At 44.7% G+C, this 18,744-nt stretch overlaps 1 protein-coding gene across 1 annotated transcript in view; it reads right to left on the bottom strand.

Moving 5' to 3' along the window:
• LOC137073264 (radixin-like) overlaps positions 1 to 18,744 on the bottom strand; it is a 666,127-nt gene that overhangs the window by 69,310 nt on the left and 578,073 nt on the right. Inside the window, exon 14 of the mRNA XM_067441577.1 lies at positions 14,755 to 14,976. Coding sequence (XP_067297678.1) covers positions 14,755 to 14,976 — 222 coding nt within the window. The remainder of the gene's footprint in view (positions 1 to 14,754; positions 14,977 to 18,744) is intronic.

The following is an 18,744-nucleotide window of genomic DNA, read 5'->3' as shown; positions in this document are numbered from 1 at the left end:
TTGGTTTAAAGTGAAGTTTTACTATGACTTTCCCGTAAGAAAATGCTACCTCGTTGTTTTGATCGTCCTTCAACTCTATGATGATGCTGTCGATGTGATCCTTGTTGACCGATGCGTAATGGGGGTTGTCGTATCTGGCAATGACCGCGTCGTTGCTTTTACCCGTTATATGTACGCATCTCAAGAGGGGTACGTGCGAATCGCCGACCGATTGATATTGGATGACGTCTGTGTAAACGTACATCGTGTAGAACCCCGCGTTGATATCCGCTTGATGAGGTGCGTACGAGATGACGGTCTTAGTAAAATCGGGTTCTTTATGATAGCTTAAACCTCCGAGAGGTTTTTGCGTCATTCCTAAAATGATGGCCAGTTTCCCTCGGAAACTCATCGAAATGTTGGGTTTCGCTACCAGATAGACCTTGTTTTTTAATTCGTCGTGATGCAATACGGCCGAGGGCGTGAGATGTTGGTTTATAGCACGGAGGATCGCTCGAATGTTTACGTAGTAACCGCCGTTTATGTTCAATTTTGAAATGATAGAAATACCAATATGTGTGGAGGTGCCGTCGGGGGGTTCCGGGGCCTTATGTAGAATGAAATGTCCATCTTCGTCATTAAAGATGTACCAACTTCTAGGATATTCGATTTCGGCGAGTCCGACTTCCCATTCTCCTTTCAAGTTTATGGGCTTAGCCAACCTGGTTGTATAGCAGGCTATACGATTTTCAGGATAAACCGACGCCGACGCATTGCACGGCAAGGTGACGTAGAACCCGTGATCATCCATGACGATCCTTCGTCCCGTATGGGTCGGCCCCGTTAACGACGCATCGTTTTAAGGAGATTGCAAGTCCAGTAGAGTTTTTTTATCTATATAACTATTAAATTTTGACGGCCATCCGAGCCATTTCACTAGAACAAGCGTAGATTTCCCTTGTTTTTTCTGACCTAAAATCTTTTCCACTTTAAAAGATTTGTTTTTACTAACAATTATTTTTTGCAGCTCTTTTTCATAAAAAACCCCGTCGATGACTTCACCGTCATAATCGGTGAGTCTGTAGACCGGGGGTTGTCACGGGATACGAGAGGCCACGGTGAAAAATTCTTCCGTGTAGTTCTGCTCGTAACCTTTGGCGAACGGACCTCTGACTTTAAAAATCCTAACGACGTCGCCGACTTTGAAATTAAATAGGGGTTTAACCCCGGTCTTCTTTATATCGCCGTACAAGTTTTGAAACACTTGATCCTCATTTACTTTGTCCACGTCCACGGGTCTCATTCTGATACTTCGATGATAACTCGTGTTGTACCCCTGAATAATGTCTTGTAAAACATCTACGTATCTGCGCGAATTTGTAGCCGTTAAAAATCTCCACATGCGACTTTTTAACGTTCTATTAAACCGTTCCACAACGCTGGCTTTCAAATCCGTGGCGGTAGCAAAGTGATTGATGTCGTGCTTTTTCATCATATCTTGAAAATGCTTGTTAAAAAACTCCGTTCCCTGATCCGTCTGCAGTTTCTGAGGTACACGCCCCTCGTCGAGTATAGACTTGAAAGCTTTAGTAACCTCAATGCCGCTCTTATTTTTCAACACTCGAACCCACGAGTACTTGCTAAATACGTCTATACAGGTCAGCAGAAATTTATTACCGTCATTATCCTTGGCGTAGGCGGTCATATCGACAAGATCGGCCTGGAACTGCGTATCGACCCCGTACACAACCACTCTATTTCGTTTGTATTTTATAGGAGCTGTTCCCTTTCAGTCGGTCACGTTCGACGTACGTCAGAACTGAACCGACGAATGGGATCTTACTTTAGAGACCAATCCTACTTCGAGCATCTAACAACGAGCCAATGAAATTTGGCATGCGATCACGCATTCCACGCTCCGCCCCGCAGCGCGGGTATAAATAGGAAGTGGAATGGTAGGTCAGCGCTTTCTACTTCGGAGCCGAGCAGTGCTTACTGTTTCCTACGAAGAGTGTCTGACTACGAGTCAAAGAGTGTTGAGTGAGAGAGTCTGCCAGTGCGGGTGATACGGCGCATCAGTGAGAGACCGTCTGATCAGTGATCAAGCGATCTAAAGGAGCTTGTTGGTTCGCTGAGCGTTTCCCATACAAACTGTTGGTTCGCTGAGCGTTTCCCATACAAACTGTTGGTTCGCTGGGCGTTACACACACACAAATACACATCACTGAGAGCTCACACAGGCTTGCAGAACGAACTGTGTGGAGCCGCGGTCATCTCCCTGAGTGCTTCAGCACACTAAAAGAGCAGCTTTCCATTCACAAAAGAGCAACACGGTTTGACCCTGCGTCTTTTTCAAGATGTCATTCAAACCGTGTATTCCTGGTATGCAACTGTTTCCTGTCCTCTTTGACGGCCACGAGCGCATGTGAGATTGCGATCGTGGGTGATTCATGTTCTGGTAAAAGAACATGGTCACGTCGGCGCGTTGTTCGTCTCCCCCTTCTCAAGGGCTCGAGTGTTCAGCGCGCCGTGTGCCGTCGAGCGGCCGGCTGACAGCGGTGGTTGTCACAACAACCGGCGCGCGTCAGTCGGCGCTCTAGATGCGCGGCCGAGACTATGAAACCTCAGATGGGGTCGAGTCCCTTCGCCTATCCCCCGATCTAGTTCATTTCTAGTGTTACTGGAAAGGGGCTACTTTGGCTGATAAGCGCTGGTGGCCTGAGGATTACAGTGGGGATTCCCCGCCGGGTAAATCCCCTCGGGCCCCCACTCCTCTATCGCATCAAAAGCATGCTGAGACTCTGTTCGTGGGTGGTACGGATTCTCTCATGAGAACACGACCACGTCAGGGCATTGTTCGCCTTGCCTTCTTCATAGAGGCTTGAGCGCTCAGTGCGCTGTGTGCCGTTCTGACGGCCACGTTCACTGTCTCGCATGCCTGCTGGTAGTTGAAGGTGGAATCGCTGATCCTAAAGAGAAAAGGGCTTAGCGTTTCATTTTTGGCTCTGGCAGAGGACAGATGTCAGTTGCTGCATCGGAGAGAGGGAAATATGGAGGGTCAAAAGGGCCAAAAATGAGACAAAAAAAAAAAAAAAAAAAAAAAGTATCATTGTTTTCCCTCTCTCACTGCCCTCTGCCCTGCACGCACGAGGGTAGTCCCAGCCCAGGGGTTGTGCAGGAACTGCGTGCGGTGTTGGACCTCGCCCTATGGGTGACGAAAATCACTGCACGCTCCCTGGGTCAGGCGATGTCCACACTAGTGGTCCAGGAATAGGGGGCTAACCTGGCAGATATGCGCAAGAAAAGCCTGTCTGTCGGGCTGGCCTCCTCGGCGGCACCATCGAGAACTTTGCCCAGCAGTTCTTGGTGGCCAAGAGCAGACGGAGGCGTTGCACCAGGGTGCCGACGACCAGCTGCTCGGTCGTCGGTCGCAGCGCCTCTGCCGGCTCGTCGCTGAGGGCATCCCCTCCTGCGTCCGCCTCCACCCTGCTAGAGCCGAGCAGCAGCCTCCACTGGAGGAGCAGGGTGCCGGACGCGAGGGACGCCCAACCCGTCCAGGGCCCGCTAACCGGCAGGCAAGCGCAAGGGGACGCGGCCCTGAGACGGGCCGGCTAGGGAGAACAGGAGCTGCTCGGGGGAGACGATGTTCGCATCCCTCCCCCACCCCCCCCCGGAGGAGGACCGGGGGGCCCTGACTGGTTTCGGTTCTGCCACTGGCTCTCCGGAGACCAGCGGTACCCACATTTTAAGAGCAGTTTCCTCTCTCTCTGGCCCCAAGAGGGTCAGGTTGGCAGTGTGCGACGCCCACGGGCCTTGTCACTCCTTTCCTACCCTCCCGTCGCCAGGGGGCAGTTGTGTGTGCCTCGAGGACGCCCCCGGGCCTTCTCACCCACACACTTCCTCTCTCGTGAGCACTCAGTCAACACTCCGGGCCGCCCACGGGCCTCCCGGGTCGGGGCTGAGTGCTTCACTTCCCTGCCTCCGGGCAGTGGGCAGCAGAGTGGGCTCCGAGGACGCCTCCGGGCCTTCTCACCCATTCTCTGTCCAAACCAGGAGTGCTCAGGCAACACTTCGGGCCGCCTCCGGGCCTCCTGAGTCGGGCCAGAGTACTCCGCTTCGCTGCCCCACCCCGGGCACGTCTGTGGTGCGGTTGGTCCCGCTTGCACGGTCTCTGGGGGCCTGGCTAGGTCCCCGGGCCGTCTCGCTGGCTCATCCGTACCATCAGACTCGGCTACGCGATTCAGTTCGTGCGCCGGCCGCCCAAGTACAGGGGCATCCTCTTCACCTCCGTGCGAAGCAGCGATGCTCAGGTCTTGAGGTCAGAGATCGAGGTCCTACTGGCGAAGGACGCGATCGAGCCGGTTCCTCCAGCCGATATGAAGACGGGGTTCTACAGCCCCTACTTCATTGTGCCCAAGAAGGGGGTGGGTTACGACCAATCCTGGACCTGCGAGTTCTGAATCGGGCCCTGCACAAGCTCCCGTTCAGGATGTTGACGCAGAAACGCATTTTCCAATGCATCCGTCCCCAGGATTGGTTTGCAGCGATCGACCTGAAGGATGCGTACTTCCGTGTGTCTTTCTCCCTCAACACAGACCGTTCCTACGTTTGGCGTTCGAGGGGAAAGCATATCAGTACAAGGTCCTGCCCTTCGGGCTGTCCCTGTCGCCCCGCGTCTTTACGAAGGTCGCGGAGGCAGCCATTGTTCCGCTCTGAGAACGCGGCGTTCGGATTCTCAACTACCTCGACGATTGGCTGATCCTAGCCCAGTCGAAGGACCAGTTGTGCGAACACAGGGACTTGGTGCTCAGTCACCTCAGCCAGTTGGGCCTTCGGGTCAACCGAGAGAAGAGCAAACTCTGTCCTACACAGAGGATCTCGTATCTCGGTATGGAGCTGGACTCGGTCAACCGGACTGCGCGCCTCTCTGAGGAGCAAGTCCAGTCGGTGTTGAACTGCTTGAATATGTTCAAGAGCAGGACAGCGGTCCCACTGAAATTCTTTCAGAGGCTCCTGGGGCATATGGCATCTGCAGCCGCGGTCACGCTGCTCGGATTGCTTCATATGAGACCGCTTCAACACTGGCTCAATGGCCGAGTCCCGAGGTGGGCGTGGCAGAGCGGTCAGTACCGGGTCCCAGTGACTCCTTACTACCGCCAAACCTTCAGCCCGTGGTCCAACACTTCGTTTCTCCGGGCTGGGGTGCCCCTAGAACAAGTGTCCAGGCATGCTGTGCTATTCACAGATGCCTCCGCCACCGGCTGGGGGGCCACGTACAACGGGCATGCAGTTGCTGGTCTGTGGACGGGGCCGCAATTGCATTGGCATATCAATTGCCTCGAGTTCTGGCAGTACACTTGGCACTCCGCCGCCTCAAGGGGCCGCTGCGTGGCAAGCATGTACTGGTCCGTACGGACAGCACCACGGCCGTTGCGTACATCAACCGTCAGGGTGGTCTACGCTCCCGTCGTTTGCTCCAACTCGCCCGCCACCTCCTCCTGTGGAGTCAGAAGCAGCTGAGGTCGCTTCGGGCCATTCATGTCCCTGGTGTGCTGAACCAGACAGCCGACGAGCTCTCTCGTCAGCCGACACCTCCGGGAGAGTGGCGACTCCACCCCCAGGTGGTCCAGCTGATATGGGACCAGTTCGGAGCCGCACAGGTCGACCTGGTTGCCTCTCCGGACTCGACCCATTGCCAGTGGTACTATTCCCTAACCGGGGGTACCCTCGGCACAGATGCACTGGCGCACAGCTGGCCCCGGGACCTACGCAAGTATGCGTTTCCCCCAGTGAGCCTTCTTGCACAGACTCTGTGCAAGGTCAGGGAGGACGAGGAGCAGGTCTTGTTAGTTGCGCCGTTTTGGCCCAACCGGACCTGGTTCCCAGAACTCACACTCCTCGCGACAGCCCCTCCTTGGCCGATTCCCCTGAGGAAGGACCTTCTTTCTCAGGGACGGGGCACGCTATGGCACCCGCGTCCAGACCTCTGGAATCTTCATGTCTGGTCCCTGGACGGGACGCGGAGGTTCTAGATGGACTACCACAAGCTGTCGTAGATACCATCGCTTCAGCTAGAGCCCCCTCTACGAGGCGCCTCTATGCTCTGAAGTGGAACCTGTTCGTTGAGTGGTGCGCTTCCCGCCGGGAAGACCCCCGAAGGTGTTCGATCAGTGTCGTGCTTTCCTTCCTGCAAGATGGGCGGGAGAGAAGGCTGTCTCCCTCCACCCTCAAGGTATGTGCTGCAGCAATAGCAGCGTACCATGATGTAGTAGAAGGTAAGTCCGTGGGGAAGCACGACCTAATCGTCAGGTTCCTCAGAGGTGCGAGGAGACTAAATCCTCCTCGTCCATCCTCGATACCCTCTTGGGACTTAGCTCTAGTGCTCCGAGCACTTCAGAGCCCTCCCTTCGAGCCTTTGGCGTCTTGTGAGTTGAAAATCTTGTCAATGAAGACAGTGCTCCTGACGGCATTGGCCTCGATCAAGAGGGTAGGGGACCTGCATGCACTTTCGGTCAACGAATCGTGCCTAGAGTTCGGGCCGGGTAACTCTCACGTTGTCCTGAGACCCCAGCCTGGATATGTGCCCAAGGTTCCTACCACTCCCTTCCGGGATCAGGTGGTGAACCTGCAAGCGCTGCCTTCGGAGGAGGCAGACCCAGCCCTGGCTTTGCTGTGTCCGGTCCGCGCTCTTCGCGCTTACGTTGACCGGACCCAAAGCCTTCGGACCTCAGAGCAACTCTTCGTCTGTTACGGAGGCCAGCAGAAGGGAAAGGCTGTCTCCAAGCAGAGGTTAGCCCACTGGATAGTGGATGCTATAGTCTTGGCCTACCAGTCCCAAGACGTGCCTTGCCCGTTCGGTGTAAGAGCTCACTCCACTCGGAGTGTTGCTTCTTCCTGGGCGCTGGCTCAAGGCGCCTCGCTGACAGACATATGTAGAGCTGCGGGCTGGGCGACACCTAACACGTTTGCTAGATTCTATAGCTTACGTGTAGAGCCGGTATCTTCCCGCATCCTCGCCCCCAGGGGCCAGGAGCGCTAAGTGCCCGTTCTAAGTGTCGGCTTGCGAAACGCCACTCCCGCCCTCTGGGCCGGATACGTGCGTCTATTGTCTCCAGTTGTGTTCCCCGGGAAACCGGCTAACCCTGTCGAGCTCCTCCGTCACCCCTCCGGTGTCAGACGTTGCGGACCGTCTAACGCCAGGCCTGCACCCGTATGCTTGTGAAACGTGGCTGTAGGCTGGGTTCCATATGTAGCGGTTCCCTCACGGCAACCCCATATGTGTATTCTTCCACGGTTCCAGCTACCCTTCGGGCTAGCCCCGTGTCTTTCCCTCGACAGAGCCCGCTCTGTCGTCTCTGGGCGTGTTCTTTCCCCCCTTCAATCAGGCTGGAACCACCCCAGAGACTGCCATATGTTGCACTACCCTGCCAGGTTAGTCCTTATGTGTATTCTGCCACCTCTCCTTCCCCGAAGGACGTGGCCCCGCAGCGTACCCTCTCTCTCAAGTCGAGGTAGGCACGCTTTCCCAGCGTTATCCAATAGTCATTCTGAGTGGGTCTTGCAGAAACAGCAGTGACTGTACTCCCTGCTTGGAGCCCTGACTTCCGTACCATACTAGACGGTGCAGTGCGCTCAAGCAGGACGCTGGAAGGGCCAGCATCCTGGCGTTTTCCATAAGGGATCCCATTCGTCGGTTCAGTTCTGACGTACGTCGAACGTGACCGACTGAAAGGGAACGTCTCGGTTACGTATGTAACCCTCGTTCCCTGAAGGAGGGAACGGAGACGTACGTCCCGTCGCCAGATGCTGTGCTTCCGCTGGGAGTCCGGTCACCTTTCGGCTCCTCAGCAGAAAAAGCGCTGATCTACCATTCCACTTCCTATTTATACCCGCGCTGCGGGGCGGAGCGTGGAATGCGTGATCGCATGCCAAATTTCATTGGCTCGTTGTTAGATGCTCGAAGTAGGATTGGTCTCTAAAGTAAGATCCCATTCGTCGGTTCAGTTCTGACGTACGTCTCCGTTCCCTCCTTCAGGGAACGAGGGTTACATACGTAACCGAGACGTTTTGTGTAATGTGTAAGCATCCTCACCGGCCAACCATTCTGAAACCTCTTTATCGCTTAGACGAACCCCGCTATCTTTTAAGACGGCGTCTTTTAATCGCTTTTTACCCCCTAAAGAACCAGGGTTGGCTGGTGTATAATAAGTCTTTTTCATGAGCTCCGACATGATGTCGTTTCAGCCGTTGCAAAAAGAATAATGCGTACAATGATTTTGAATCAATCTTTTATTAAAAAAGTTACAGAATACAAAAGTAAAATGGATACAATGAAATAACAGATCATGTAATCCAAGTACATAAAAAACAGATATAATGATGTTAATATAGCAACATCTAAGTAATAACTTACGGGATACAAAGTAAGTTAAAAATGAATATAATATTGTTACAGGATATAATGGCTAGTAAAAAATTATGATGGTAATAATCACATCAATGAAAGTCTAACCAGAAAAGAAAATCTCTGCAGGCCATCATGTTTTGGGCTAGGATGTAATCGATAAACATTGTGACAATTTTCTCAACAATGTTTTCCATTTCGTCAATTTTGGTTAATTCATTTTCATCATTTTCATCATACCCGCGTGTACTCAATATCAGTGTAGAGCATACGTCCGCCACATAGGTACAGGAACACAACAGGTCTGTGATTCCAATCTCAGACTGCGATTGAAACAGCATATCTAGAACCTCTTTCATCATGACATCGGGTGGTTTGGTACCGTCTGCGCATTTGTCCGTCAAATCATCCCATGAATTAGGTATTCCTCTAATTAACACCATATTTTTCTTGAGATTCGCTTCACGCCTCGTGTCGGTGTCAATTGGAAAACCGGGGTTGGATGCATCCGCAATAATCTTATGCAACAGATTGCTCATCTGGTTTCTGTAATGATCTTTAAACATGAATTCCACACAACTCTTTAGGCTGCTGTTCGCACCCATGCTGGAGGGATCTTGATCGCTAGCCATTCACAATTGAAAGACCTTCCCAGAGATCAACCACGTCGTAGACTATATCCTTGCAGGGTGCGTCCAGAAGTCTCCCCCTGATTTCTTCTAGCTTGGCCGCTATGAACGGCTCGTCTTTCAATTCGTGCAGGATAGTACCGACTGTTCCTTGAATACGATGAGGGTTAGATTTTAACCCGCAGCGGTTCAGGAGAATAGTGATGATGCCGTGAAAGAAGGGTTTAAACAACTTGCCTGATAGCTCGTCAAAGTGTGTGTCCAAAAAGAAGTTGGGTGGGTCAAACAGGCAGGAATGCTGCAGCTGGCTAGGATGGTTAATCGCACAACCCTGGCATTCGTCCTTGAGCTTGTCGGAGATGAGATGTTCCAGCAGCAGCACGGTCGCGGCTTTTATGATTTTGAATCCGACGTCGCTGAAACATCCGTCTGTAGCGTCGTAACAGCCTTTATCAGCGGAGAGGTAAGTCAGGTTGTGTGATCCGATGTCCGAAGCGAATTTATCCAGCCAGTCCTTGTGGAGATCCGGCGGTTCGGGGGAGAAAGTTAGACTATGGTCGCACGCGTTGTCATCAGGTGGGTCGAGAATGCTGCCGAAAGAGATACCGCAGCTACAGACATGAGCGGGGTCTGATGATGCTTCTTCAGTCATGACTTATAAATGACGCATGGGTGGGTCTCTGCGGCGAGGTTTTTGATGCGCGTAGTGAATGGGCGTGGACGCTATAGCTTCAGTGCTGCTGCGCACGCATTTGTCGGGGTGGAACAGCTGCACTTTAACTTTGCTGTATCCGTCATGCATGTCACACCATTTGAACATTTTGTTTATGTTCGGGAAAATATCTTTCAGCAGATCCATATCGCCCCAGTTGAACAATAATTGCATTTCAAACAGATCGTTATGCTCGGTAGGTATGACAGCCCTCGCTCGAACGTTGCTGAGTTTTGTGTTCTCTTTACAGCAGAATATGTAAACAGATTCCTTCACCATCTTTTTAGTGTGATCACCCACCACACGGTACCGGACATTCGGGGTTACACTGTCCCACTCTGCAACGTACAAAGGTTCTTCACCGCAGTCTTTCAGATCCCTCCAGACAAAATTGTAAAAAAGATTCCAGTCTTTTTCAGGAAATACAACGCAGGGGTCTTCCACGGCCTGAAACTCTCCATGGTTGTCGGTAGTGTAGAGCGTAACAGTACGAGTCGGTTTATGAAATCTGTACCCGAATACGCGTCCGCTGCCCATGTTAAATTCAGCTGTTTTCCATTCGGTAACTTCGTGGAGAAAATCTGTCAGACGGATGTGACCGTACGGTTTTCTCGGTGCCCTAGGCAGTCTTTCCGGCGAATTAGGGGGGGATAAACCATCCATCCTCATGTAGCTCATGATTCTCTTTTGTAGAACAGACTACACATCAATCAGTTTATATACGTTGCTACGGAATGAGGAGGAGGAGGAGGGTCCTGATAGCCCGAACTTCAAAGGATAAAACTTTCCGTCACAAATATATATCATACCCTCTTCAAAGGATAAAAAACAACATATATTATCATTATTAACGACTTCATATATTATTAACGACTTCAAAACATCATATATTATACCCTCTTCAAAGGATAAAAACTTTATCATACCCACTTCAAAGGATAAAAAACATCTGTCAAAAACATTATATATTACACCGGTAATCCCCACCAACCCCGGAAGGTCAAAGGGCATGTCATAAATTATACCCGTAATCCCCATGAACCCCCGGAAGGTCAAAAGGTCACGTCATAAATCATACCGGAAACCCCTCCATGACCGTGACCCCGGAAGTTCAATCGGGCAAAAGGTCAAAAGGTCAAAGCCATAAATCTTTTTGTCACATGCCGCATTATATTACTACTCGGCCGCCATTTCGAAATGTCCGTCCGTTGTAGACTTGTTTCCTATTAGCTATTGTGACAGTATTGAAGTTATTACAATCTTGCTCATCCCAATAAATATCAAACATGTTTGATATAATCGGAGCGAGTCCGATTTGTGTGAGAGCAGATCGGGAGGTGCATGATTTGATCTGTGAACGCCTCACATTACCAAATAATCTGCGCCGAACATCGGAACCGGAAAATCGGGCATAAATCGGCCTAAAACTCCTGTAGTGTGAGCCAGGCATAAAACTAAAAACAAAAATCCCAAAATAATAAAATTCACAAAAAGTACAGATACAGATACAGTACAGATACAGTAAAAACATACTTCCGAAATGGGTAACACTTTAGAATACTGTTTCTTACTTAATGCATAACTAATAAAGAGTTACTGCAGTACTAATGAATAATTATTCATTAACACTCAAGTCACTAATATTAACTACTAAGGAATGAGTGTTAACTAATCAATATGTAATAGCATTGTTTTATTGTGTTAAGTATCAATTAGTTAATCAGTAACTATTCAATTCAGTTATGCCTCCTTAAGAACTACTATTAAGTAACTACTAATTCAGCTTCACAAGGAATAACTATTAAGTAACTACTAATTAACAGTGATGCACAGTATCAGATAGAGGCCCTTTCTTCTTCTTTAGTACTAATGTTGTTAGATAAATGTACTACTGTTATGTGTACTATATTCATTTACATTCACTCGCAAATGTGCCGATTAATGTTTCTGTCTGTGTGTGTCCCCACGCTATAATGTTGCAGTTCTTGCAGCATTAAATCAGAGAAAACAATTCTAGTGAAAGAGTACACAGATTCATGAGTGCACATGCAGAGTGCACAAAATGTGAGCGCACGCAATTTCTGTGAGTCCAGTTTTGTGCGAGAGAATGGATTTAGATTCCGCTTTTAAGCAGAGATTTATTGCTTGTAAACTTGATGTGCTCTCGTGGTACAATATTAATACTACATTAATGAGGATGTTGATGATTTTTTTTTTTTTTTAATGTAAGTATTGTCTGCAACCAGAAGTTCAGGACGGAACCCCATCCCCAATCTAAGTACCTTGCCAACATGGCTCAGGCATTTTATGTTTATGTGATACCAAATGATTTCTGTATTTAAGGCAATGACTGAGGGGAAAATGAGAATACAGGGAACCTATGAGTCATTAAAAAAGAATTACCAAATAGTTCTCAAGTAGTTACTTAGAACCTGGAACAGTATTCTAAAGTGAAAACAAACCCATTCATAATTATTGAAGAATTACCAAATAGTTAATAGTTAAATAATTAAGCCTAACTACCATTAATACAGTACTAATAAAGGAAATTTGACCCTCTATTCTAAAGTGAAAGTTTTATCCTCATTAATTATGACACTTATTGAATGATATTTAAGTTTACTAACCAGAATAAGCCACTAATTAAGCCTAACTACCATTAATACAGTACTAATAAAGGAAATTTGACCCTCTATTCTAAAGATAAGTTCTTATTGTTTAGCAGTTATGTGTATTTTTATGTGTGGTTCTACGTGAATCTAATACGTAAATCATTAAAAGCAATAAACATTCTGCTGCACACTCAGTTCAAAGGATTTACATTAAACAAACTACACCTTAAGACCCTAAAATGAATAAGATTTCTGTAATCATTTAACCATTATTTATCAAGTAATACTTATGTTGCTTGCCATGGGCCACAATGACTAGAAAGTACACCAAAACGCAACATAAATTCACAAAAGACACTAATTTAATTCGTTCGGTGTAATACACATCTTTAGAATCCATACGAGGAACTTCTTTATCCAGCGTTCTCCATCTTTCTCTTCAATAGCGACTGTAAACAAATCCCGCGCTCCATCTTTCTCTTCAACAGCGACCGTAAACAAATCCCACGCTCCATCTTTCTCTTCAACAGCGACCGTAAACAAAACCCGCGCTGGTTGGGAATTCAAACATTGTGTTTTACGCCAGTGATATCAAACGATCATTGGCTCTCGCCTGCTTCGTCACAGATTGCGACAAGCCGTGTTTTAGTTTTTAGTCTGCGGTGAATGAGAAACGCGCGCGCCTTCAAATAGTGGGATTAAGTTTAAATTAAATAACTTAAATTCTCTGTAACGTTACCTCATACAAAACTATATCACCAGAGATGACTTCGACTGCAACACATCGTCACTCGGACTACTATTGGTACCGCTTTTGACATTTTCACAATAAAGAAATGATTGTGATTACACTTTTGTTAGTTATGTTTTTCTTTATATATTTTCACTTTAAAAAAAAATCATTATCTGTATGTTTAGAGGTTTGAGTGAGATTAGGGGCTCAAAATAAAATTGTAATGCTAGATTGCCCATTAACCCATTAAGTTGTATTTTCATTTTTAGTCTCTGTTAAATTGCTATGTTTGTGTTTAGGGAAGTAACATGTATCTATAAAATGGTAAAAGGAAAATTGTAAATGTGTATATGATATAAAATATGTTTTATGTATTTTGAGGTAAAAACACCTTTGTTTAAATGTTGCCAATACGTTCATGTTGTACCTTTCACTATTTATCCAAATAGACAAAAAATATGTTTTGTGTCTGTAGAAGCTGCTTATTAACTTATATAAATTACTACCATAATTGAGGATAAAACTTTCACTTTAGAATAGAGGGTCAAATTTCCTTTATTAGTACTGTATTAATGGTAGTTAGGCTTAATTATTTAACTATTAACTATTTGGTAATTCTTCAATAATTATGAATGGGTTTGTTTTCACTTTAGAATACTGTTCCAGGTTCTAAGTAACTACTTGAGAACTATTTGGTAATTCTTTTTTAATGACTCATAGGTTCCCTGTATTCTCATTTTCCCCTCAGTCATTGCCTTAAATACAGAAATCATTTGGTATCACATAAACATAAAATGCCTGAGCCATGTTGGCAAGGTACTTAGATTGGGGATGGGGTTCCGTCCTGAACTTCTGGTTGCAGACAATACTTACATTAAAAAAATAAATAAATCATCAACATCCTCATTAATGTAGTATTAATATTGTACCGCGAGAGCACATCAAGTTTACAAGCAATAAATCTCTGCTTAAAAGCGGAATCTCAATCCATTCTCTCGCACAAAACTGGACTCACAGAAATTGCGTGCGCTCACATTTTGTGCACTCTGCATGTGCACTCATGAATCTGTGTACTCTTTCACTAGAATTGTTTTCTCTGATTTAATGCTGCAAGAACTGCAACATTATAGCGTGGGGACACACACAGACAGAAACATTAATCGGCACATTTGCGAGTGAATGTAAATGAATATAGTACACATAACAGTAGTACATTTATCTAACAACATTAGTACTAAAGAAGAAGAAAGGGCCTCTATCTGATACTGTGCATCACTGTTAATTAGTAGTTACTTAATAGTTATTCCTTGTGAAGCTGAATTAGTAGTTACTTAATAGTAGTTCTTAAGGGGATATAACTGAATTGAAGAGTTACAGATAAACTAATTGATACTTAACACAATTAAAAAATGCTATTACATATTGATTAGTTAACACTCATTCCTTAGTAGTTAATATTAGTGACTTGAGTGTTAATGAAGAATTATTCATTAGTACTGCAGTAACTCTTTATTAGTTATGCATTAAGTAAGAAACAGTATTCTAAAGTGTTACCCCGAAATGTACTACCACAGCCGATATTACATTTAAAGCCTTTATCAGTTAATAATAAATACTATCGTATACCCCTATTATTCATACCACAACAGAAAAAAATATATATATATTTTAGCAGATTTTCTCACTTGTAGCTGGTTTTTGACCCGTTCGTTTTTCTGGGTCTCTGTGAGCCGTTCCTCCTCACTTCGCTGGTGAGCAACTCCATCATTAGAGAGGTCAGCACTGGCTTCTGCACTGCTCTCATCCTGCTCGTCATGTTCATTCTCCGCTGCACCACCCACTGGAGCAGACATCACAGACTTCAGCTCCTCCTTGGTTTTTTCCAAATCTTCCAGAGCAGACAGTGCCTGTGAGAATTGAAAAATGCATCAACAAGCAAACCGCACAGACCCAGTGGTAAGTGGTAAAGTGGAAGTAAAAACTTTTCTCCATAGGGACATTTCTTTTTAAAGATAACTTTACTTAAAGACCCTTTAAAGACAGCCCTATTTTGCAAGCTATGTGGTTGTTAATCTTTGGCATTTGCTTCTGTTGAAGCCATCAGTCTATTGTTACAAATGCCTGGTGTAGCAGGGAAGAGGCAGAATCAGGACCTCCAAATAATAGGTAAGTTTAATCAGAACAGAAACAACCAGCACAACAAACATAAAAACATCAAGAATGGACAAGGGGCTTGTTTAAGAAAGGAGGTTAAGTGAAAACTCAGAGTATGTTAACCCTGAAATAAGGCAATGGAAGGTATGTTACACCCAAGAAAGCAGGGTAAGTCAAGCCCGTTTCTGAAAGAGAGGTAACTTATACTCAGAGTCAGTTACCAGGGTAACTTACTCTGTGAACCTAACCTGGTCTGGAGTTGGTTTTCTTTGGTAAACCCAGAGTTTCATTCGGTCTCCTCCCCCTTTTTAAAGTGCCAGTTATGTTTAAATACTTCATTAATTTATTGATGCTACATAAATGCTTTTCATTTCAAAGTATTTTTTCTTACACTATATTGGCATATAATTAGCAAAATATGAAAAATGCACTTAAATGATGTTGTTTTTTTCTTGTCCCCAAGAACATGCATTTCTTATGTGGAAATGCACATTGATTTAACCTGTTAGGCTGCATCCCCACTTAAAAAAAAAAAAAAATCCTAAGAAATGCATAATCAGACTAAAACAGATACAGTTAATGAATCCTTTGCACTAAAAGCATAATTATTGTCTCATTTGAAAGCAGACACTTGGCAGTCTACTGTAAAGTCAAAATTATAATATTTTTTTATAATCAAAAATAGCTATAATAAGCTTCAAAGTTTTGTAAAGGTATTAGAAATGTATTTGTTTGACATATCTTTATGAAAATGAAATTGAAGTTGGCTTTGGAGCAATCTAGAAATGCACTACAGCTAAAGCCACAAGTCTGACCATGTTATATTTCAAATCTGAAGATGATAAATCTAAAACATAAGTCTAAAACGTAATGTTTTACAAGATCATGTCATGTGATTTTATTTTGGGATTTCTCTAAAATATCAACTTATGTTTATTGCCATGCCTTCTGAGCTTTAACACAGAGCAGTATATTTCAAACCCGGAAAACTCACATATGCAGACATATACAGGCATTCGTGAAATTTCACGGAAATATACAGCTGAAACACTGCTGGGTGTGCTAGGACTGGTGACTGTTAGGTGTGAGAAGACCGTTCATATGTTAATGACACTAAGGAGGCTGTTCTCAGAGGGAGGGGTGGCAGGGGAGGACTTCAGGATTGAGAATTATGTCTTTTAATCAAAGTTTTTATAAAAAAAAAAAACTACAAAATAAACACCCAGACCATATAGTCACAAAAACATCAGAGTATTTAAATTAAGGCATTGAATGGAACAAATATAGGAAAATTAACCAACCATTTTAGAATAGCACACATTTATTGTGAAGTTTTACGAAATGCAGTTAATAACAATAATATTTAATAAAAAGGAATATACATAAACAGGAGTTTAAATGTGAAACAATGAAAAAATGGCTTTAAAAACACACACACACACACAAAAAACAAAAAAAAAAAAAAAACCCGGATATGCTCAAAATAAAATGAAAGGAATAAAAAGAAGGCAGTTGGAAATCGCATGGGGCTAAATCTCAAACATTGTGCAAATGGGAATTATGACTGATACCTTTTCTTTTGTCTGACTTAACTGCACAATGTATGTACTTAGTACACATCTCCCTGCAATATGTTCCACATATAGGAACGCTGCTGCACAATCAGTCTGTATTCAATACAGGGTTCGGTAAAAAACATCTGTCTGGATGAGGGTGTAACCACAAAACCTTTGCAACAACATGCCGTATAGTAAGCGTGTTCGTTTTTAAAACTGATTATAAGAAATCCCTTAATGACATTTAGGACGCAGCTCTGCATTTGGGTCTAGGACTGTTTCGTCAAAGAAATTATATTTGTCTCCACGCCTCTCTTTTAAAAAAGCTCAGGTCTTTTTTTACCAATGTCTCTAAAGACTGAGTTACTTTCTTGTAACAATAGGTTTGTTCGGGGTGCAGATATTCCTTGCCATTGAAGCTTATCATCTTTTTCATTAATAGATATGGAAAAAAAACATCTGTCTGGATGAGGGTGCAACCACAAAACCTTTGCAACAACATGCCGTATAGTAAGCGTGTTAGTTTTTAAAACTGATTATAAGAAATCCCTTAATGACATTTAGGACGCTGCTCTGCATTTGGGTCTAGGACTGTTTCGTCAAAGAAATTATATTTGTCTCCACGCCTCTCTTTTAAAAAAAACTCAGGTCTTTTTTTTTACCAATGTCTCTAAAGACTGAGTTACTTTCTTGTAACAATAGGTTTGTTTGGGGTGCAGATATTCCTTGCCATTGAAGCTTATCATCTTTTTCATTAATAGATATGGAAAGACTCAGAAAGTGTATTATGTCTTACACTTGGGACAGATAGCATATTGTTGTACAGGTATATTTTCTTAGTTAATATACAGTCTTGGGAATCATACCAGCAAATTGCATCAATCAATCAATCAATCAATCAATCAACTTTATTTATATAGAGTTTTTACAATGACGATTGTTTCAAAGTAGCTTCACAGTGTCAAAGGAGACAGTATTGCAACAAAAATTGTGTTGGTTTTACTGTCGACAACGTTGGCAGATCTGCAGTGCAGTGAGGGAGGCATAGCAGCAGTGCAGTGATGGCAGCGTCTGAAATGTTGAACAATGCTTGCCAGGTTAAAAGCATTATTGCTAATAGCTTTACAAGTAATAAAGCAGAGCTGTGTCTCTATTGCCATTATCTTCTTCAGGTTTGTCATCTTTAAAATCCAAATATTCACTGTGCTGACCATCTGTAAAGACTTGCTCTTCATGGTCACTGTCATCATCTGAAGATGTTTCACTGAGCTCCAAGAAAGGCCTGAGCAGCTCATTGCGGTCTTCTTTTGTAAGAAAAAAATAAAGAACAAATTAATAGAAGTGTAACAATACACATCAATATGTGTGCATTCATTTAAAATGTAAGGAGCCTTGCCTTCCGTAATAGATCAATCAAGAAGATCTGCTGAATCTTGGTTCTCATGCATGTAATTGCATGGTTTCTTCAAATATGTGACCCCGTCTGTGAAACCCCGGCTAAAGTCGCAAAATTTAATAATGAGATTTTGATTGTCAAAGTGCCATAGCCTTAAAAATGACGAAAATAAGTAATTTGTGTTTATTGCTGTAAATTATAATTTATACCAAGGGGTTTGAGATACAATACTCAATTTTTAATTCATAATATTATAAATATGCGATAAGCATCCAATTTTAATCATCTCAGGGGGTTTTCATCACAACAAGACCAGCTGATTCGTATGTTATTCGTTTCAGGAACTTCTTTTTTTTTACCATTAGGAAGAGAAAGATATTAATACCAATCGACGCGAGGGGCAATCAGGTAATCGCGACTTAAGCCGGGTTCAGATGTCTGGAGAGATATTTTTGTGTTATCGCCAATATTTTAATATTTTCTTCTTTGTTTTGTAGCTCAATATTGTGCGAATAATAACCATCTTAATTTAAAGTCATATTAGGCCAGCTATATGTCAATATAAAACA

This window comes from Pseudorasbora parva, chromosome 4, assembly GCF_024679245.1.
Source record: "Pseudorasbora parva isolate DD20220531a chromosome 4, ASM2467924v1, whole genome shotgun sequence".
NCBI lineage: Eukaryota > Metazoa > Chordata > Actinopteri > Cypriniformes > Gobionidae > Pseudorasbora > Pseudorasbora parva.
The sequence above is the reverse complement of the archived record's forward strand: the minus strand, read 5'-3'. Positions and strand labels throughout refer to the sequence as shown.